The 22,411-nt window shown below is 45.0% G+C and overlaps 3 protein-coding genes across 4 annotated transcripts; 2 read left to right on the top strand and 1 right to left on the bottom strand.

Annotated features, from left to right (window-relative positions):
- The first annotated feature begins 3,272 nt into the window (after positions 1 to 3,272).
- Positions 3,273 to 8,683, top strand: LOC144711144 (pentatricopeptide repeat-containing protein At1g25360-like). Of its 2 annotated transcripts, none has more exons than XM_078585065.1 (2): positions 3,273 to 4,811; positions 5,938 to 8,683. In XM_078585065.1, the coding sequence occupies exons 1-2, from the start codon at positions 3,288 to 3,290 to the stop codon at positions 5,980 to 5,982; spliced, it is 1,569 nt and encodes a 522-aa protein (XP_078441191.1). In that variant the 5' UTR covers positions 3,273 to 3,287; the 3' UTR covers positions 5,983 to 8,683. The 2 variants fall into 2 exon arrangements, with proteins under 2 accessions (XP_078441191.1, XP_078441192.1); XM_078585066.1 differs by lacking the exon at positions 5,938 to 8,683 and adding an exon at positions 4,900 to 5,267.
- Positions 8,684 to 12,022: 3,339 nt separating this feature from the next.
- Positions 12,023 to 16,117, bottom strand: LOC144711244 (putative magnesium transporter NIPA4). The gene is made up of 9 exons (XM_078585184.1): positions 15,769 to 16,117; positions 13,989 to 14,045; positions 13,818 to 13,908; positions 13,566 to 13,726; positions 13,326 to 13,453; positions 13,085 to 13,222; positions 12,703 to 12,795; positions 12,469 to 12,574; positions 12,023 to 12,373 (listed from the first exon to the last, which is right to left on the bottom strand). The coding sequence occupies exons 1-9, from the start codon at positions 15,944 to 15,946 to the stop codon at positions 12,261 to 12,263; spliced, it is 1,065 nt and encodes a 354-aa protein (XP_078441310.1). The 5' UTR covers positions 15,947 to 16,117; the 3' UTR covers positions 12,023 to 12,260.
- A 2,710-nt stretch (positions 16,118 to 18,827) lies between these two features.
- Positions 18,828 to 21,369, top strand: LOC144711054 (pentatricopeptide repeat-containing protein At3g26540-like). The gene is made up of 2 exons (XM_078584970.1): positions 18,828 to 20,326; positions 20,381 to 21,369. Exons 1-2 carry the CDS (start codon positions 18,835 to 18,837, stop codon positions 20,878 to 20,880), a joined length of 1,992 nt encoding a protein of 663 aa, XP_078441096.1. The 5' UTR covers positions 18,828 to 18,834; the 3' UTR covers positions 20,881 to 21,369.
- Positions 21,370 to 22,411: the final 1,042 nt, after the last annotated feature.

Raw genomic sequence — 22,411 nt, 5'->3', positions numbered from 1 at the left:
TTGTTCGCCCAAAAATGCCCAGCGCCGGTCGCCCCCCCCATGGCCACCAGCGTCGAACGACCAATGCCGGCACCCCGTCTAGGGCCGCCAGCGCCCGGACACCCAGCGCCGGCCGCCCGCATAGGGCTGCCCGCGCCAGGACATCCAGCGTCGGTCGCCCCACTCAGGGCCGCCAGCGCCAGACGCCCAGCACCGGCCGCTCACGTAGGACTGCCCGCGCTTAGGACTTACAGCGTCAGCCGCCCCACTCAGGGCCGCCAGCGCCAGACACCCAGCGTCGGCTGCCCACACAGGGCCGCCCGCGCTAAGACTTCCAGTGCTGGCCGCCCCGCTCAAGGCCGGCCACGCCTTGGATGCCCTCGCCGCCATTGGTCGTCGTGCATACCGTTTTGGTGTTGGGGCGCTGCACCGCACCCCGCAAGGGGGCGACTCCCCCCTTGACCCCCGCCAACTGACCGCGCAGTTGGATCCGCGACCCCGCTTCGAAGCGCACGTCAATCGTCCCGCCAACGACGCCCCACGCCCAAGCACTCCGGCCACCGAGCAACCAGGCTTAGTCCGGCCGTCCTATTACCAGGGCCGCTCAACGCTCGGAACGCCCAGCTATTTCGTCTAGTGGGCCGCACAACGCCTGGAACGCCGAGCCAAATTACGACCAAAATTTCCCGCAGCCTCCTCACGCACTCCGGTGCCGAGGTACGCCTGAACTCTTTGGTGTCGTGTGTTCTTCGTCCAGTATTCCACGGAAATTCTTCCACCGCCATCGGATTTGTTTTTGGATTTCTTGGAATTTCAACAAACTAGTGGATTAGGTCTTCTCATGAGTTTTCTCGTGAATGTGAATTCGAAGGTATTGGATTTGGTGCTTCGGCATCGTCGCGGTGGTTGAAGATAGTACTCCCGCCCTCGACGAGGAAAGGGGCTGCACCACCATTATTTCATCAGATTTAAGTTTTCGAAATTGATCGTGTGGGTTTGTGGTCTGATTTATCCCTCCTACCCTCAACCAATCCATGCACCCCATATCCATTGTCGTCCATCCCGTCTCCTTTAGTCGTCAACATCCATTCCTCTAGTTGTCATGCATCACATCTTCTTCCTCATATTGGCTTCCCAAACTCCAAAGCTTCTTATCACCCAACTCTAAAGGAATGATAGATCAGATTAAATAATATTTCAAAAATATTATTATTCAAAGAAAACATTCATTTGTAAAGTGTATAGACTTGAAGGAATTTTTAAAAGATCTGTTTCACCTTTCTCCTCTTGGCTTGCTTCTGAAGCCCCAAAGTTTCTTATCATTTTAGTCTAAAGGAATCACAGATCAGATGACATAATATTTGATAAATTTTCACCATTCAAAGAAAATGTCCATCTGTCAAATGTATTGGCTTGGTTGAATTTCGAAAAGATTTGTTGCATCTTCCTCCTCGTCTTGGCTTCCCAAACTCCAAAGCTCATTGTTACCCTATTCTTAAGGGATAACATATCAGATGAAATAATATTTCATAAATGTTCACGTTTCAAATTAGACCTTTATCAACAAAAATTATAGACTTCAAGGAAATTCTCAATATCTGTTGCATCTTCTTCCTCCTCTTTGTTTCCCAAGTTCCAAAGCTTCTTATTAGGGTTGGACATTTAGGTCCACATACCTGTCAGACTGGACCAAAGCGGAACTATAGGTCCTCTATTGTAGAGAGGACTAGTTGTTGGGGAGGTTTAGGTCCAAAGTTCAAACCAAACCAAAACAAACCCTTTTGATGAAGAGGAACTCTTCTTTGAAGGCCGGCTGCAACAACCCTTTTGTAACCTCTTCCTCTATTGAATGTTTCTTCCTTTTCTATTCATTTGGATAGTTCTCACTCGAGAAAGAGAGGTATGGAGGGAGAAAGACCAAGAGAGGGAGATAAATGGAGAGGGGGGAAAGAATGGAAAGGGAGGCGACATGCATTTGTTACTAGCAGTTCTAAAGATGGTTATGTTGATAGTCAACAAAACCGTGAAATGAAATTTGTACTTTGACATTGAGTATTCATAAATATTAGGTAATAAATTATGATCAAAATTGGACAAAATATTGGGTAAGGTTTTGGTTTTTTGCTGAAAAACTAGGACCATATGGGGACCGTCAAACTCTACTCATTACTCTGATGCTCAGCTGTGATAGGAGAATATATATAGTGTACAGATGCGGACGGGACAGTCATTTCATCCGTAGAGGAAAAAATCATCTCTTTTGGGAGTTTGGATGAATGACAGAACGCAGAAACATCTATCGGTCTCTGGACGGGACGATTTTTTCGTCAACTGATGAAATGACCCTCTCATCCGGGGCCTTGGACGGCGGATGGGATGGTTTCTACTTCCTGTGGGAGTCAAGTATCCTCCTGAGTCGCTCCAGCTGGGCGACACGAGTGATGTGCCACATGTCAAATTCTGAGTGGCTTAATGCTGACGCTCTGTCAAGATACACACTGCTTCATCCCAGACATGGGACGGGATGAGAATGTCTTAGACGGGACAGTTTTCTGACGGGATGAGACGTGGACAAAAATAATTGGGATGGGTCAAACTCTGGACGGGACGATTCTGACAAACCTCTAAAAATTGGGACATACGACGGGACAATCTTCATATTAGACTGATGGTGCACTATAGGAATATATGGAAAACTTCCATGTCTGGGACATGGGACAGGATGAGACATTGGACAGGACGAGATGTGGACAAAAATAATTGGGATGGATTAAACTCTAGACGGGACAATACAGACGAACCTCTAAAAATTGGGACGTAGGACGGGACGATCTTCGTAGTAGACCGATGGCGCAGTATAGGAATATATGGACAACTCCCATGTCTGAGACATGGGACAGGACGAGACGTGGAGAAAAATAATTGGGTGGGCCAACTCTAGACAGGACGATACTGGCGAACTTCTAAAAATTGGGACGTTGGACGGGACAATCTTTATATTAAACTGATGGTGCACTAGAAGAATACATGGAAAACTCCCGTGTCTGCGACATGGGACGGATGAGACATGGGACGGGACGAGACGTGGACAAAAAAAATTGGGATGAATCAAACTCTGGACGGGAGGATTCTGACGAACCTCTAAAAATTGGGACGTAGGACGGGATAATCTTCATATTAAACTCATGGTGCACTATAAGAATATATGGAAAACTCCCATGTCTGCCACATGGGAGTGACGAGACGTGGACAAAAATAATTGGGATGGGTCATGGGACGTATGACGGGACGATCTTTGTATTAGACTGATGGTGCACTATAAGAATACATGGAAAACTCCAACCATCGTCTCTCCTGCCATTGTTTGCATGCTCGTCTCCGAGATCGCGAAATCGGTCGAGCTCTTCTCCATCGAGATCGCCCGATGCATCGCCGGCCGGCGGCTCGAGGGCGGCGAGATCCTCCATGGCCGCTTTATCAAGACCTCCTTCATCCTCAACACCTTCCTCGCCAACCGCCTCGCGCACCTCTACGCCAAGTGCGGTCGCATCGCCGCCGCGGAAGCCGTCTTCTCCGAAACCCCCTTCAAAAACGCCCACTCCTGGAACACCATCGTCTCCTCCTTCTCCACGATCGGCCGCTTCGATTCCTCCCTCGAATTTCTCCTCAAATCCCCCCATCAAAGCGAAATCTCCTTCAATTCCCTCATCTCCGGCCTCGCGCGCCGCGGCCTTCACCGACGAGCACTTCAAATCTTCCGCAAGATGCTGTCCAGCGACGCTAAAAGGGTAATCCAAGCTGATAAATTCACGATCGTGGCCGTCGCCGGGGCCTGCGGGGGAGCTCTCGATCTGGTTTCTCTGCGGCAGGTTCACGGCGCCATCGTTTCAAGGGGGGTCGACCTCGATTTGGTCACGATCAACGCCATGATCGATGCTTACGGGAAGTGCGGGCAGGCGGAGATGGCCTGGCTTCTCTTCCAGAGGATGATCTCTAGAGACGTCGTCTCCTGGACTTCCATGGTCAGCGCGTTCTCCTCTTCTACTCGGCTCGACGAAGCTCGCCTTCTGTTCGCTGCAATGCCGCTTAAGAACGCGGTCTCCTGGGCAACGCTCATCGCGGGTTATTCCAAGAACGGGCAAGGCGACGAAGCGCTCAAGCTACTACCCGCCATGATTGAACAAGGTGTGAGCCCGAATCCCTTCGCTCTGGTCTCCGCGTTGAGAGCTTGCGCCTGCGAGGGGGCGATCGGAAGAGGAAGAGAAATCCATGGCTACGTCTCCAGGAGAGGAGATCTCTCTCAGAACAACATCTTCTTGGAGAATTCCTTGATGGGTATGTACGCAAAGTGCGGGGAAGTGGCCTGTGCGGAGAAGCTGTTCGAGAGAATGCGCAAAAGAGACGTCGTCTCTTGGAACACCATGGTGACTGGCTTCGCCGTCAATGGCGATGGAGGGCGAGCGCTGGCCTTCTTGAAGGAGATGATAGAGACGGGATTGGCGCCGAACGATGTGACCTTTCTCTCTGCTCTCTCTGCGTGCAGCCATGGCGGGTTCTTCGACGAAGCTCGGCAGCTGCTCTTGCTGATGAAGAAGCTTGGGCTGTCCCCTTCGCCGGTGCACTGCGCCGCTGTAGTTGATCTTCTGGGCCGGAAGAGCGGGCTGAAGGAAACGAAGGAGGCTCTCTTTCAGCTTGATTCATGGACTGGAGCGAGGTACGTGACGCTATCCAATGTCTTTGCCGCTGCACGCTGCTGGGACGAAGCTGGAGAGCTGAGGAAGATCATGAAGGAGAAGGGTCTCAGGAAGGACGTTGCGCGCAGCTGGATTGAGGTATGTTCCGTTAAACACGTCTTCGTAGCAGGAGATACTTCACATTGGTTGACAGAAGATATCCGCCGAACGCTCGGCTTCCTTGCAGACCATTCCAAGGAGATAAATCAGCCTTGGTTGTAGTATTCGACGGAAGTATCACGGTTTCTTGATTGAAATAATCATCCATGCCTGATTGAAGGGAGAGAATGAAGAAGAGGCTGGATAAGAGTCACAGCTTGATGAATTGGGCTGAATGGGAGGAGCCATGCTAGAGGGAAGGCAACCCCCATGTTGGGGTGCTTGATCATACCAAAAAGGAATTAGTAATGTTCTCAAAGGCAACAATTCTTGAAGGAATTGGGATTGTTGATATGCCATTTTAGGGTGGACCGGCTAGTTGGCCTAGATAAGGTTTGAGGGTCATATCGGACAAGAACTGAAGTTTGGTAAACCCCCCCCACCCCTTCCTCGTTATTGTGCTTGCTTCAGCCCTCCACCCCATCCCCATTTGCTCTCATCACACCCTAACCCATTCCCCCTTCCGCACTCACCGCAACCCTCCACTAGGGATTGGGGTTCGGATCCGATCAGATAGATCGAATCCTGATCGAATGTTTTGAGGGATCAATTGGAGATTTGATCCATACGGATCGAATATTTTGACTGATCAAACAACGTGGTCGAGATCGAACAAATTATTTGATCGATTTAGTTTGTTCTTTCATGTTTGATCAAACATTTGTTTGAACAGTTTGAACATTTGTTTGGACAGTTTGAACAAAATCGAACAATTTGGCAATAAAATAGAGATGCAGAATTTGGGATTATTTTTTGGAAGAAGGCAGTATGAGGGAACTCTTACTTTTTGAAAATTATATTATGAGGTATATAAAATATGATTAATTATTTTGAAAGACAAAGACATAAGTTTGGAAGTAGGCATTATAAGTTATCCACTGTTATGTAATTTATCTCTAATTATAGGTATAAAATTATGGTACAAAATATTATGGAGTACTAAGGTATGAGACTCTAAGTAGATAGGAGAGAATTCCAAATCACCATTATTAGAAAATATTACATAATTCTGTACATGAAAACATTACATAGATTACTAAATGTTTACCTTGATTAAATTACCAAGACGATGTCTCCTTACCGGCTGGGACAATGTGGCGTGATTGAGTGAGAGGATGTCACATGGCGACAATGTTGCCAGCTACGCAGATGGGTGATTCCCCAGTTGAGACCACGTTAATATTGTGCACCAACGAGACCACGTTAGTATTGTGGCTGGGAGGGACGATGTGATAGGATAAAATCAGAGGATGTCACATGGAGGCGACGTCACCAGCCACGTGGACAAGTGACGTCCCTGGTCGAGACCACATCATTACCATGCACCAACGAGACAACATGACTCGATTGAGTGAGAGGATGTCATTGATCGACATTATGTAGTCGTCAAGCAAATCACAATACCATGTTTGTTTAAGTTCATTGAATTTAATATTTACCTTTGTTATTATTCTGTGTGATGTTTGTAATGAAGTCTATGAATACGTGCAATGACTTTGTGAACTATAATGATATCATAATATAGATACCACTAGTCTTTCAACATGTATTCTAAATATTCATATTTGATGGATAGTCGTGACAGACATCGAATTATATGGATATAATAACACTAATTGATCCTACTTATATAATAGTACAGCTGATCTTATGGCTATTTGTGTGGCGACACTAAGTATAGACAGTGGGTGCTCTTTGAAGAAAGAGTTCATTGATTTGATCCGTATAAAACCCTGCATGGTATTACCAGCCAATCCTCACATTCGCAATCAATCCACACCATCCCGTCCTCCCACTCACACTTGATGCACCATTCCAGCCCCCCCCCCCCATTTCCCCCCGCCACACCATTTACCCTGTCCTCATTGGGGCCCATTTCACCCCCCCCCCCCCTTCCCATTGTCCCACCTCCCCACTCTGTCCCCAAGATGAGCTATGATAACTTTCAAATCATGGGTAATCAATTCCCATATTCGAGACGTACTCAATATATACAGTTCCCACATGATGAAGACTGAGATCTCTCCTGTTAGGATCCCTAAGCTGGTCTGAATACAGTATAGTGTCCCTCATGATACCCGTTTATCGTTTGATAAGCTCCCAATCTTGTACGATTTTTCCTTCTTGGAAGGATCTTCCTAGTGAAGTACACCATAAAAAGGCATTGAGTTCTTCAACATTCTCACCATCTGCAAAGGATGTTTTATCCTCCCTAACAGATTGCAATTGTGGGAAATAGCATGGATATGATAGAGAGGGCACACGAGTTGTCACCCTCAAATAGCGTGGGCATGAAATATGTGGCGCATGTGAAGTGTCATCCACCTAGAGCACTATCAAGACCACGAGCTCCCACATGAAAATTAAAGATGATGCTACTGGTGAATCTTCTTCGTCCACCACAAGACCTTATGATGGGGGACCATCGCGACAGCACGACAGCCCGCCGCCAATAGCCACACCGAGCCGCTCGAGCCGACGCCCGCGACGCCGGTTTCAAGTATTCAAAGTAGAGTCCTCGGCTGCATGCGTATTTCCTTTTTTATTTCCTTGCTTCTATGTTGTAATTTCATCGTTGGATTATGGACCAGGCAGTTCATGTTTTGGCCTCGTCCATCTCGTTTATTTTATTTTCTTTTCTTTTCTGTCAAACGGAGATAACCGTGTTGAGACGGTTTTCTCAAGTTATGCCGAATGGGCACGCCCGTACCCCTATATAAGGATGGCATGCCCAAGAGGATGTTATGCCTTATTGAGAAAATCCAAGTATTGTTGTTTTTTTTTCTTGCCCTTGTTAGCCAATAGTCTGGAAATCGTTTGTGATTCTGTCGAGATCGTGGTAGTCTAGTTCTTTCCTCATAGCAGAATCGTGGAGGAACCACGTTCCCACAAGGGTGCTGGAGTTCTCCCTCGCAAGAACCTTCTTTCCTAGGCGGTTACGGTTCAAGAACCCAAGAACGTGATTACTAGAAGCCTCTTGGAGCAGCGGCGCCCTTCGACGTTAGAGGAATTCGTCCCCGCCTGAAGACTTTCGCCACGCGCCGCGCAAGCCTGGTGCGACGACGCCGAGCCAATCCTGTCCCGCCTCGGCCTTGGCTCATCGGGGTTTCTTGCACCGTCGCTTCCCTTAGCGTACTGTGCTTTGGTGCGCTCACCGCACGATCCCCACCCTGCACGCCGCGCCGCGCCGCGCGCCCCCCAGACGCGCCCGCCCGTCTGCCCGCTGTATCCTGCGTCCGCCTCTGCGGACAACCGGCGCGCCAAGCCCTCTTCTGCGTCCACCGCACTCCGCACGACGCTCCGGGGGTGCGCCAGCCTATCGTCCCCTCCGGGCGTCGTGTTCTCGGTCGTGCCTCCGCTCACAGCATCCGACGACCGTGCGACTGCAAGACTTGTCCGCGTCGTGTCCGTTGACTCACCCTCCGAGTAAACAGAGCCACAACGTCGACCGACTATCTACTGGGGACCAACGCGCCAGGTTCATAGAGAATCTTCCTCTCATTAGCAGATCATTATTTTCTCCCAATATTCGTCTCTTTCTTGTCTTGAGCCTCAAGAGTTAGGAACCTATATAGCCCGGTTTAAAACCCATAGATGAGCGGATAGGTTTAATTCTTCTTGTGGTAGTGCATTATTCCTTAGAGGAACGTCGGGCGCCTTTGGATAGTAACACTATCTCTCGTCTTACGCATCTGGATTGGTCCAAAGGGACGTTGGGAAGTCGATTGTGAATAATCGAACTTCGCCATCTTAACTAGTACTTGTTCATCGCGTCACCTGTACTTGTCGTTGATTTCTCAAAGTTCATTTCATATCCTCTGGACATTTTATTAAATTTGTAGTGCACGTTGTGGTGTAACCCGAGCTGACCGATCCCGGCTGGTCGTGTTACATCACCTTAGACTTGGGAAACGAAAATCATCTCATCAGCATGTATGAGGACCCCTCAATGACCCACAAAAGTATGGATGATATAATGTCTTTTCCTTTTGAATAGGCATGGAAGAGTGGGCCATTCGAGTATTTAGGATCATCCCATGCTGACACATTTTCATCCATAAAAATATCCCCCTAGTGGTGGTCGTGGCATAGCTGGATCGAGTGTGGACATGGCGTGACTGAATGCATAAGTGCCATGGATTTACCATTTTTTAAGTAATCCAATTATTGATGTGTAATCAGAGACCTTTGATTTTTTATCTCCATCTCTAGAAACTTCAAATTGAAAGATGAAGTGTTTGTAATATTATATAGTTCAGGGGTAAACAATATTAATAAAGTATCATTTATATAGGTTTAAATATTTAACATGTAATTTTATACAATTTCTAAGAATATATAACCGAGAGAAAATAAGTTAAAATCAGATTAAATGGTTGGTGGCCCACAGATGTTTATCTAGATACCTCAACGAGGCTGATCCATAAAATTCATTTTGATATCCAAATCGAAAAGTGATTTTCTGAAACTGTTATCTAAGATACGCCACAAATAATTTTCATTTAGATCAAGTCTAGAAGATACCATATCTGCCCTGATTTGAAGAACAGGGGTGGGGCCGCTGATCATTATTCTTCCCCTTCTTTACGCCTCTGTGCAAAGACAGATCTTTGTTTTCATGTACTTCATGTGGCATTATCCTGAAGCTCCTTTTTAACAACAAAGCTTGGCATTAAGCATCGAGACGTCCAGTAAAAGAATTCAAAATTTCAAAAAGATCCCCAAATAGTATTAAAATTCTATTTAAGGACCAGTCGAGACTTCTCTTGACCCTAGATTGCATGGATCCCAATCCAAAAAACATTTGCATAGCCATTGGATTGGATTATAATCTCCCATCACTTGCCCCCGCAGGTTGGCTGATGGGGACAGCTGCAATGGGGTGGAGGAGGGGTTTACCCTTAGCCATTTGGTCTCTACAAAATGGGTCCAACAGCTGCAATTGTATTCTTTTTATTATTTATTTAAATTCACCCCTCCAAAATATTAAATAAACAACTTTAGAGAAGAATTAAACCCAATAAAATTAATTGCATGAATGATGAGGTCCAAAAGATTATTTTTAAAAAATAGAATTTTAATACTATTTGGGGATCGTTTTGAAATTTTGAATTCTTTTACTGGACGTCTCGATGCTTAATGCCAAGCTTTGTTGTTAAAAAGGTGTATCTTGACTCTTTATCCAGAAAACAGTCACACAATTTGACAATTCTTTTGTTTTTTTAGCTACTAGATAAATATGAAAGAGCAAGACAATTGTTAAGCTGCCACTATCACAACATTACTGGTTTCCTATCTCTGAGAACAGATGCCAGGGAAATATTGTTGAGCCCTTGAGTAGATTAAACCCTGAAAATTTTCTCTTAGAAGAGGTTTCCATAAACTCAGAAAACCAACTCCCAAGTGCTGGTGGTGTTGTCAGCCATGCTCATTTTTAAAAGTCCATGTACGCATGGGAGGAGGGTTTTTCAAAACAAAATAATGCATGCAAATTAAGAGATATTGTAAGCGTCATCAGCAGAGACTTCTGCTGAGATATATCTGATCCAATAAATAGAAGATAGCCTACTTCGGAGGCGAGTGGCCATTCTAAAGGAAAACTTAAGATTACTCTGCATTTGGTCTTAATGTTGAGTTGAAAGAATAAAGGAAGAGAGTGGACATGTTGCGAGAAAAGGTAAGCAAAATGTTTAGAGTCTACACCAAATCTTCGCCTAAGTCGTATCAGATTCTTTATGTGAAGGTTAAATGATTCAGATGATTTTAAAGGATGCAAGAAGATGAGGGGAAATCTATTTAGATGATTTTTGACAGAAGATAAAGGAGAAAAACACACTAGCAGAAATGAGAATATGAAAAGGTATTTTTCTTATTAGGCAAGATAAAGGTGAATTCTCCAATTGAAGTCTAATTAACTATTTTTTGATGTAAAACATGTAGGTGCCTTCATACTTTAGACACAATCATATACCCTCGAGGTTATCCTAGGCATTTCAGCACAATAGGGGCACCTTTTAGTCAACTGATGTTTGGGTTAGACTGATTCCTTTCTCAATAAATATTTGTATGCCTATGAGGGAAGTCAAGAATCAATGTAAGATCAGCCTCTTGGCCCACTATCTCAATTCTCCCTGATTCAGTCCCATCCCCTACCACTATGATTGTCTCACTAGATCTTCAGCCAGTTGCCTCCAATTGAATCCTGTACAACTACAGATTGGTTGTCTTCTAGTCTTCGATGATCCCGTCCCCACTATCTTCAGCCCCTCGTCATGTCTTCAGGCGGCTCATTCAGACTGATCCTTGCCTCCTCCATTAGACCATCTGATAATTCCCATTCTATCATATCACCCCTGGAACACCTACCCATCTCCTCTATTCCCCTTCCCAATATGAACCGACATCACGGTTCTTATCATTTTATAGATAAATTAATTAGGTCAAGAGTAATCTAAAGTTAAGTCGCATTGGTGAATGAGCCAACAAATAAATATTGTCTAACTCTGTGACAATTCTCTGAATGAATCCTCTATTCATATATAAAATTGGTGTTGAAACTTGACATCCATCATTTCCTAAACTGCATATTAAACAGTTTCATAAAAATTGTTCTTAATGACCCACATATCTGGGAGCATTTTGATATTACTTTAAGTACGTGAAACTATGATAACCAAAAAAGTAAGAATAAATGAAAAAAAGATTCCATTCTAACCAAGTCATCCAAACATATGTATTGCCTAACTCTGTGACCATTCTCTGAATGAATCATTTATTCATATATAAAATTGGTGTTGAAACTTGACATACATCATTTCCTAAATTGCACATTAAACAGTTGCATAAAAAATGTTCTTAATGACCTACATGTCTGGGAGCATTTTGCTATTACTTTTAAGTACGTGAAACTATGGTAACCAAAAAAGTAAGAATGAATGAAGAAAAGATTCCCTTCTAACCAAGACCTCCAAACATGTGCCATCATTGTGGTCAAATTGAGTTTTCATTGGCAATGATGGCACAGTTCTGGCAGATCTGAGCTGTATGTTGGGAAATTCAAAGTAACTTCATATCAGGGACTCGAGGCCGACTTCAAGTCGGAAAAATACCCAACCATGGTGACATGTTTTCATGAAGAATTGCAGGAAAAATTAACGAAAAAATGAAACTCTAGGCCCCTCCCCATTTGACATTGCAAGTCTAAAAAATGATTTTCGTGTATTAACAGGTGAACTCCGCCAAAAGAGTTCCCTCCACGAATAATTTCCTGCTACAATACTGAATGGTCTTGATTTTACAGAATCAAGCTACTCTAGGAGTGGGTTGTCACTCTACCGTGTTCTGTACCTGTGTCCTTCATCGGTGGCAGAGAAATGGCGGCGCCACCAACTATGGAGGCGTGAGGCGCAGCAATTCTTGGTTCCTCAAGGGGATACCCTCCGTCAGGAAGCTGCTGTCCTCTGAATACTTGGAGAACCGCAAAGAGAAAGAAGGCGAGAGCCCTGCAGTGATATTTTACATAGTAATAATACAAAAAGTCATTGACAATTAATTCATAATTTTGATAACTGAGCAAACTGGGAATATTGGGTCCTACCCTCGGGCATATCCTTGGTCTTGTGAAGAAGAAAAGTCCCAGATAGAATTGTCACAAAGCCGCACATCTCCGTGAGAATCTGCGTGGGATTCTGCCTGTCCCAGTCCTGATCAAGAAGTGAAATAATAGATAAACATATTCCTGATCATTAAAACTACATAAATATATTTGCACATTTACATGGAGATACCCAAAAATCTACAAAACCAAAAAATGTTTTGGTTGCTGTCTGACCTTGAACATGATCACGCTGGCTAAAATAGTAAAAGTGGTGAACATCACGTAGTAGATGGGAGATACAACCGCTGTGTTAAATGTATCCAGCGCCTGCCAAAGTGAAAATTTAGATTAAAAAAGGAAGGAATCATTCCATCTGATCATTTGTTACACATGAAAGTGCGAGAGATATATGCATATAATTACTAATGAGTATATGACCAGCTTAGTTCAAATCTTAATCTGGGCTCAAATTTCTATGAAGATTTATTGACAGCATACTAGTTTAGCTAATTCATGTAATTTTTAGAGTCCAAAGACGTTTCAAAAATTCAAGTTAAAGAAGTTTGCATGAGGTTAAAATGCAAAAGGGATGAATCATGTAAACCAAATTAATGACCTTGTTCAGATAATTCATCTGGGTGACGACGCAGATACCCACAATTATGGTAAATGCCCACGTTTCAGGGTATATTAACTGGTTCATGCCAGAAAATGTGAGTTTTAGGGCAATCCCTAGTGCTTGAACGCTCATGACCTGAAAGAGAGAGAGAGAGAGCAATGAGCAACTTTATCAATACGAAGGCATGAATAATTGCAGAGAAAACAAACAAACAAGGTAAAAAGGCAGCATATCATACCGAGAGAGATCCCACCAGGGAGCAAACACCAATATATACCATGATATGCGTCTGCCCATATTGCGGAATGTAGTGGAAAATGAGTATAAATACAGCCGCGAGAACAGCAACCACATACAGGAGAAAAACTGTAGTTCAAGAAATAGAAATAATAAGATATTATGTTGAAATTGATATGACTCTCAGTTGCAGGGAACGCAAAATATAAAAAGGATTTCCATCAATATGAAAGATAAATACCTGGTTCTGTCGCAAGGTTCCACACTTCTCTCACAGACTCGATTTCACGTTCTTGAGGCGCATGAAGAACAATTGTTGTGGAACCAACGATGCAAAGAATGCAACCAAAGATACCGAAGATGTTGAGCTTTTCTTGTAAAATGATATGAGCGAGCGCAGCACTGTAACGTAAAACAGAGTAAATAATATTAAAAATAGTTGTGCCAACAGAAAACAAAAAAATATAAGAAGATTCATGATGAAAGATCCCGCCTGATGATTATGCTAAGAGCACCAAGAGGAGTGACCAAAATTGCCGGAGCAAACGCATAGGCTGCAAAATTAGCAACTTCCCCCACAATCACTACAAGAAAAAAGAACGAACAAATTAGAGTCCCATTATTTGTTTAAAAATAACACGTTAAACAGAGCAATTCAACTTACTCGTTATCATGCCAACCCACCAAAGTGGCTCATATAGGTAAGAATAACCCCCAACACCTGAGCATTAAGAAGTAAGGATTAATTCATACGAGAGCAATAAAGACCGCAACTCAAATTATCATAATTATAAAAAGGTATAAATAAGCAAGAATGCGATGAAACTTCAGAAACCACCCTAAATGCCATTTTCTAAGAAAGCCATAGCTTTGATCAGCACACATGAATGACTGGACCCGCACATCAGAACAGCACTTGAATGACATAGGGTAAAGAGACAATGCCAGCATAGATCTGTACGTCAATGAATACTAGCTCACATTAAGATTGAACATAGTTTTTAAGTAAACCAACTCTGATTCACTGGAACCCGTCCATAAACAGAAAAAGTGATATTCAAGCCGCGTAGGTGAGTGATATGAAACTCCCTAAGACCTATTAGAGCAAGGCACGGGCAGGACAAGAGGTTTGTGGGGGATCTTATTGAATTTAGGCGGAAACCCATGGCCCTATAATTAATAAGTATGAACCTCAACGAAAGAGATCTGGCATTTCAAACTGGACGTGACAGGAGCAAGGCTGGAGGTAAGGCGATTCTCATATCCAGCAAAGAGGCAGCCGATCCTGTGGAGTCACCCAAGTACCTTGCCCTCTCTTTTAATTCTGCTTCGTGTTAGAGGCACATTGTTCCTGAATTTGAATTTCTGTCGGCAAACGTTTCCAGCATTTCCTAGTCAACCATCTCAGAACTCTATTAGATCCGTATCAAATTTCGGCCCTTAAAATATCCTTGCAAATTTTCAGAAAACCTCCCTAAATGTCATTGTCTAAGAAAGCCAGAACTTCGATTAAAACATAAAAATGACTGGAAACGCACATAAGAACGCCACTTAAAGGACATAAGGCAAAGAGACAATGATCAATGCCAACAAAGATATGCACCTCAATGATTACGAGCTCACATCAAGATTAAACAGAATTTTTAAATAAACCAATTATGATTCACTGGAATCAGACAATCAAACAGCAAAAGTAACATTTAACTGCTGAGGGTCACTAAACACGAAACGTCTCAAATTCAGGATCGAAACAAGAGCGCAAATTATTCAGAGCGACACTGAGCGACTTCAAGTGATTGAATTACAAGTGGAGATAGCCTGCGTTTCGTAAAAAGTGATCAAATTAATGAGGAAAAATCTATCCCGCCTTTTCCCAGAGGTTTCAAGGATACCGAAGTAATGTTTATCACGTGACTCGTCTTCATGTCGTGGAAGAACAAGAGATCATTCGTTTGAGCAACAAGAACCTTGAAAAGATAAAATTTTCAGCAACCCCGACAACACTCTCAATAAGTGAAAGGAAATCCCCTTCTAATAGGAGCAAAACGATACTTTTGCACCATTAAATGAGAGCAAAAGCTGACGAGTTTCATTAGATAAGGCCAACAAAGGGGATTTCTTAGCACAAATTGAGAAAGCATATTCGGGGTTCCAGAATATTTTATCTTTTCAAGGAGCTAATTGCTGAAGCGAACGAACTCTTGTTCTTCCACGACATTGAAAAGAATGTTTTACTTTTGAACTAAAAAAACCAAATATTTAACTTGCCTGAAATCGGGCAGGCCAGCGATCTTACCCCACCCCGAGTAACGACAATGACAAGTCATATCTCAAGAAGATGAAGAGAAACAAACCTAAAAAGCCCAATCCAGCCAAACGTGACAAAAACAAAGAACAAACTAGGGTTTCGAGCTCAGACAACAACATCATCGCAACAATCATACCCGCCCTGACGCCAGATGCACCGGCCTTCTTCAATCCCTTCTTCTTGACGATGAAGCTGGCGCCAATGAACACGCTGGACGACAACGCCAGCACCAATCCCTTGACATTGTCGGCGGACATGCCCCCGTAACTCCACCCTCCTCCATTCCCCCCCTCCATTCCCGGATCAAGTTCCATGATTCTTCCAGATCACAACTCCTTCTTCGCCGCTCGACCTTCCCCAACATCCATGGCGATTTCTGCCCTCCGCAGAGCCCGATCATGCGCTGGATCGGTCCCCTTCGACCTCTCTCTTCTCGATCTTCGCCTGCAAGATCCAACCGAGCACAGAAGAAGAAGAAGAAGAAGAAGAAGAAGAAGAGAACGAGTTAAAACTTGAAAATAGAGCAGAGAGGACGACGATGAATCCCCGCCGTTGGATTAAATACCTGCCGAAGTTAACCGCGCAATCCACTCAATCCGACGGTTCTCGCGTCGCTGCGTCGTCGGTGGCGCCGATGACGCTGACAACCGTCAAGGGTTCGTTAACGGGATGACGTACGAGTACGGTGGCATCCGTCATCCGTCGTCTGTAATTGGTTTGGTCCCCTACCAATTGGTCTGTTTTTACACTTTTCATCTGTAGCGGATTACTGATTGAAAGATACGTTCATTCCCGTTCCGTCTGTCCAACATCGTTATCCGTCTCGAAATCTCGGGTTTGATGATGACGATGATGGCAATGTCGTCTGTCCTGAGATGCCGGTCCTCGTCAACCACAGACGTCGACGACGTGGAGATGGCAGTTGATGTCTACTTTATGTTTGTTTGGGTCATGTAGTAACATAGTTGATGCCAACTGTCTGAGACACCTGTCATAGACTAGTGTTCTGGACAATTGATGGCAGTTAATGTCCCGGATCCTAGTTATTAGCAAAGACCTAAACCTTAGTTAATGTTTAATCTGGTCTCAATCAGTCAAGTTGACTAGTCAATGTCAAAATCAATATATAAAGTCAAATCTTAAAATTGATATGGACTTCCAATATATAGGAACTCTTAAAGAAAGAAAGAATATTAGAACTTAGATCATTTTCATGAGAAGATGATTCTCACTCAACCCTGGAAAAGGTGTGACAATTTGGAAATAAAAAATAAAAACGGGAAGCGTTAGGTCGCATGGCAGTGTGGGAATGGGGGGAACAAGAGAACGCGAGCAGGTTGGAGTATATAAAATAAACTAAATATATTTGGTCCTGGTTATGGTTTGATGCTTGCATGATAAAAATGGGGCGGACCTCGCCGGTCCACCCTAAATGGTAGACCGGTGGTCTCGGTGAGGTCTGGTCTGAAAGTGGCAAACCTTAAGGCGAATATAGACGGACAATCGTCGTCTTATCATTCCATCCCAATCTTGTGGAGTGCAGTTGCTATCATCAACCATCCATGATAACCACCATCATTAGTAACCGTCAGAATTGTCAATATAAACGAGGGTCGGCCCAGGAGCAAGCTCACCTTACAACGACAAAGTGGTGGTCTTGGTGAGGACTGGTCTGATCGAACTTCAGTCCAAAATGGAAAACCCTAAAGTTGACTCTGGGCGAACAGTTATTGACTTATCATTCCGTCCCGTCCTTGTGGAACGTAGTTCCTATCGTCAACCATCCAGGATACCATCATCCTCAGTAACCGTCTGAATAGTCAAATTTAACAAGGGTCACTCAAGCACGAGGAGTATAACCCTAAAATGGCAGACTGGAGGTCGTGGTGAGGTCTGGTCTGACTGGACTTCAGTCCAAAATGTAAAACCCTAAAGGCTTCTCTTGGATGGAGAGTCATCCATTTATCATTCGGTCCCATCACCGTGGATCACAGTTGCTACTGTCAACTGTCCAGGACACCATCATTATTAGTAACTTTCTGGATATCACTTTAAGATGGCAGGCATGCGGTTTCGGTGTGGCCTGGTCTTACCTGTACTCTAGACCAAAATGGTAAACCCTAAAGGCGACTCTGGATGAACAATCGTCGGCTTATCGTTCCGTTCCGTCCCCTCCCCATAGTTTCTGTCGTCAACCGTCCAGGAACACCATCATCGACCCTGTCTTAGTCATCAATGTCGACGAGATCGGCGAAGCAAGAGGCGCTTACTCTCACCGCGGTGACCATACTCAGCGAGACATACCTATAAAAGGCCCGGAGAATCTTCTCTCCCCTCTTTCAACCGTCCAGGGCACGGTGATTGTCAGTAACTTTCTGAATCGTTAACGTCAATGAGGTTTGGCGAAGGATGAATATCACCCTAACATGGCAGTCATGTGGTTTCAGTAAGGTCTGGTCTCACCCGTACTGTAGTCCAAAATGGTAAACCCTTCCCATCCCGATGACCGTAGTTTATATCGTCAACCGTCCGGGGACACCATCATCGACACTAACCGTCTTTATCATCAACTGTCCAGGGACACCATCATCGACACTAACCGCCTATGTCGTCAACGTCAACGAGGTCAGTGAAGCAGGATTATAGTGCAGGGACGCTGACGGGATGATTTTTTGTGTCTCAGGACGAAAAAATCATCCCGCCCGCGAGATTGGACAAAAATTGGGATGGAAATTCGTCCCGGGACGAACGGAAGGGACGGTTTTCCTATCGTCAGACGAAAAAACCATCCCCTTGGGAGGTCTGGGACGATGGATTTTCATCCATCGGATTCGCTTACCGCAGTTGAGATCTTGCCACGTGGCAGTGCTTAATCAATTCCTTGACATTTTGCATTAAAGTCCCTGCTTTTGTTTGTGAGCGCAAACTGACGCAACCGAAAAGTAATTGTACATATGTCCCTCCGTTTTCTCTCTCCTCCATATTACCCTACAAACTTAGAAAAGTATACTAAATTTTTAAAATGTGATTTTTTTTCGTTTGGGATGATTTTTCTTACTTGGACGAAAAAACCGTCCCATCGGCGTCCCTGCAATGACCCCGACGTCCCGGGACGATCTTAGTCCCGTCCCGTCCACCGTCCACGTCCCGGACACGAGGCATACCTATAAAATTCCGGGAGAAGCCACTATCCCCCTCTTTCATGGGCGCCACCGCTGGCCAGCTTCTCAGTCGTCTTCTCCAGAGCATCGCCGCCCGTCGCGGCGGAGAGCAACAGCCGAAGAACGTTCTTCTCCTAATCCACCGCGATCGGCAGATCTTCGCGCAGGTAATCTCCGGCGATCTCCGCAAATCTCTTGATTTCCTATCCGCCAATCGATTCGCTCTTCCTTCCTTCATCTACCTCCGTCTCCTGCAACTCTGCTCGTCGAAATCGGCCCTAATCGCGACGCGCAAGGTCGAATCTCACCTCCTCACCTTCAATCCCTCGCCTCCGATCTTCCTCTTGAACCGCGCCATCGAGACCTACGCCAACTGCGGCGGCCTCGGAGATGCGGAAGAGCTCTTCAGCGAGATGCCTCGCCGCGACGGCGGTTCCTGGAACGCCATGCTCGTCGCTTACTCGAGATCGGGGCGCCCCGGCGACGCCGTCTCCGCCTTCTTGAGCATGAACAAGGCCGGGGTCTCCCCCAACGAGATCTCCTTCGCCGTCGTGATCAGCGCCTGCGGAGACGCCGAGGAATCCTCCCTCGCCGGGCAACTCCACGGGGCGATCGAGAAGCGCGGATTCGGGAAGAACGTGATCTTGGCGAGCTCGCTGGTCGACGTTTACGGAAAATGCGGCCTGATTCAGTCCGCGAGGATGATCTTCGAGGAGATCGAGTCCCCGAATCAGATTTCCTGGAATATCATCGTCCGGCGGTACCTGGAACAAGGGGAGGAAGAAGAAGCGCTGGCCATGTTCGCGAGGATGATCAGAGAGGGATTCAAGCCGATAAACTTCACCGTCTCCAACGCCCTCGTCTCTTGCTCTAGACTCGTTTCTCCGGAAGAAGGCCGCCAGATCCACGCCATGGCCGCGAAGCTCGGGCAGGGAGACGACGAGGCGGTCTCCTCTTCCTTGATAGAAATGTACGCCAAGAGCGGGCTTCTGGACGACGCCCGCCGCGTCTTCCTTCGGCACGGCCCCATTAACGCCTTCACCCAGACCTCGCTCCTCACTGGCTACGCCCGGCTGGGAAGAGTAGCCGAAGCCCAAGACCTGTTCGACAGAATTCCCAGCCCAAAGACAGCTTCTTGGAATGCTCTTCTGGTTGCCCACCTCCGCTCTCTCTGCTGGGACCAAGCCTTGGAGCTCGTGAAGAAGATGGTCGAAGAAGCTGTGGAGATGGACCGGGTCACGGTAAGCCTGGTACTTAGTCTCTGCGGGGGGCTCTCCGATCTCTACCTGGGGAAGGAAGTCCATGGCCTTGCTTACCGTCGCTTCTTCTTCTCCGACCGTCTTGTGGGCAACGGGCTGCTGGACATGTACGGTAAGTGCGGTTGTCTGAGGAGTTCTGAGCTCGTTTTCAGTCTAATGGCGTCTTCCCGGGATGTGATCTCCTGGAACGCGCTTCTCTCAAACTATGTCCGCCATGGGAGGAGCTCAGAAGCTCTGGAGCTGCTCTGCAGAATGCAGAAGGAGACTACTCCCAGTAAGTTCACTCTAAGCGCGGCCCTTGCTGCTTGCTCTAACATCCCCTCTGCAGATCAAGGGAAGAAGATCCACTGTTATCTTCTCCGCCGAGGCTGCCAAAGAGATGTGGTGGTCAGAGGCGGGCTTGTGGACATGTACTCCAAAGCTCGGGTCTTTGATTATGCCAGAAGGGTTTTTGAAGAGGAAGGCTTCAGGGACTTGGTGCTGTGGAATTCTATGATTCTGGGCTGCGCTTATAATGGCCATGGAGGGGAAGCGCCTCAGCTATTTGAGAAAATGAAGGAAGATGGAGTTGTGGCTGATGGGGTGACCTTCTTTGGGCTTCTTCAGGCTTGTGCCTGTAGTGGTTCTGTTGATGCTGGGAGGGAGTTCTTTAAAACGATGAGCGAAGTTCATGGGCTGACTCCATGGATGGAGCACTACCGATGCATGATGGAGATGCTGGCAAAGCATGGGCAAATGGGTGAGCTTGAGGAGTTCATTCGGCGGATGCCGTTTGAGCCCACTGCCACCATGTGGACAAGAATCTCGGATTGCCTTGCTTTCGTTTAGTTCCATGGCCATGGCTTTTTGAAGGTGATATCTCTCTGTTGGAGCTTTTTGAGAAGGGCTAGCTCAATTGTGCAACAGGAAGAGATGATGTTGTTTCAGAAGTGGGCCTTTTTGAAAGGAATTTTGAAGAAGATTGATAGCGCACATGGCGTAGGCGGTTGGCAAGGAAGGTGTTGAGGATGGATGAGGTCTTGATGAAATGCCCGTGGAGGAACTCGCCGCCCTCAAGCTGCCGGCCGGCGATACATCGGCTGATCTTGAGGGAGAAGAGCTCTATGGATTTTGTGATCTTGGAGATGAGTATACAAAAAAGAGATCAGAGGAAATCGGCAAAGACAACAGCAAGAGAAATTGGTTTGATTGGTGCTTTGTTCAAAGGATCTACTGGTCAGCCCATGATTTTATAAAAAAATGTATCATAGTTTTGGAGAGCCAGCTCCATAATACACACCTTTTACATAGAGTTTGCCTGGCTAGATTCTGATATCAGATGACAGCAGTGAGCTGGATGCTATGCTGGATATTCTAGATTTGAAGTCTGATATCCGGCTTTACTGATATTAGGCGATCAGATGATGATATTGGTTATCAGGTTGCTATAGTACCAATATCTGATATTGTCTTCCCTCTGGATGTTGGGATCCACCTTTGTCTCAAGTGTAGGATGACAATATGTTGATATTGTCGCTCCGATTCACTGTGATATTGATTAAGAGTATACATTCCAAACAAAGTATTTATAAAACTATTTTATTTTTTTAATCAATATTTAGATACCAAGCCAATATTTGGATATCTAATATTGATATTCTGTATGGATTTTAATATCCGTTATTTTGATATCAGAATTTAGTATCTAGATATCAAATCTTGTATGATCTATCATCATCTACCATTGTCTCGAGAAGTTTGATATCCATCCTAACACCCCATGTACGTCTAATATTTGAGATGTCTGATATCTAATGTTGACATCTGGTACTCTCTCTAAATATTTGAGTGTCTGATTTTTGTGTTCTATGACTTTGATTGATAATTTGAAATAGAATTTCTTGTAGCATAAGGGGATCAATCAATTCAGAGTTATAGTAAATAATGGAATCACCTTGTGCAGAATCATTTTTTCACATTGCTTCCTTCAACACTCTCCGCTAGCTGTTCATGTGTTAAGCCTTTAGACGTATCTACGCGATTGATGGAATAATGAATCTCCTCTTGATCTTTATAGATCCACTTTGAAGATCTAGTTGGCTTTCCTACAAACAAGTGTCACTAGAAAGGGAATTTCGAGAAGAGGAAAGGATAAATAGGATGACCATATTTGATTAGCATGGGCATCTAAATGCATATCCCCTCTATTTCTACTTATTTTAGAATGTTTAATAAATCTCATAAAAATAATTTAATTCATTATTTCCATTTATTTTATGCTTGTGATCCTCAAGCCACATGTAATACTCTAATCAATGATTTTCAATGACCTATTGACATTTTGACCAACTTTAATAATTCACTTTATTGACACATAGAA

This window comes from Wolffia australiana, chromosome 13 (genome assembly GCF_029677425.1).
Source record: "Wolffia australiana isolate 7733 chromosome 13, ASM2967742v1".
Classification (NCBI taxonomy): Eukaryota; Viridiplantae; Streptophyta; class Magnoliopsida; order Alismatales; family Araceae; genus Wolffia; species Wolffia australiana.
The sequence above is the reverse complement of the archived record's forward strand: the minus strand, read 5'-3'. Positions and strand labels throughout refer to the sequence as shown.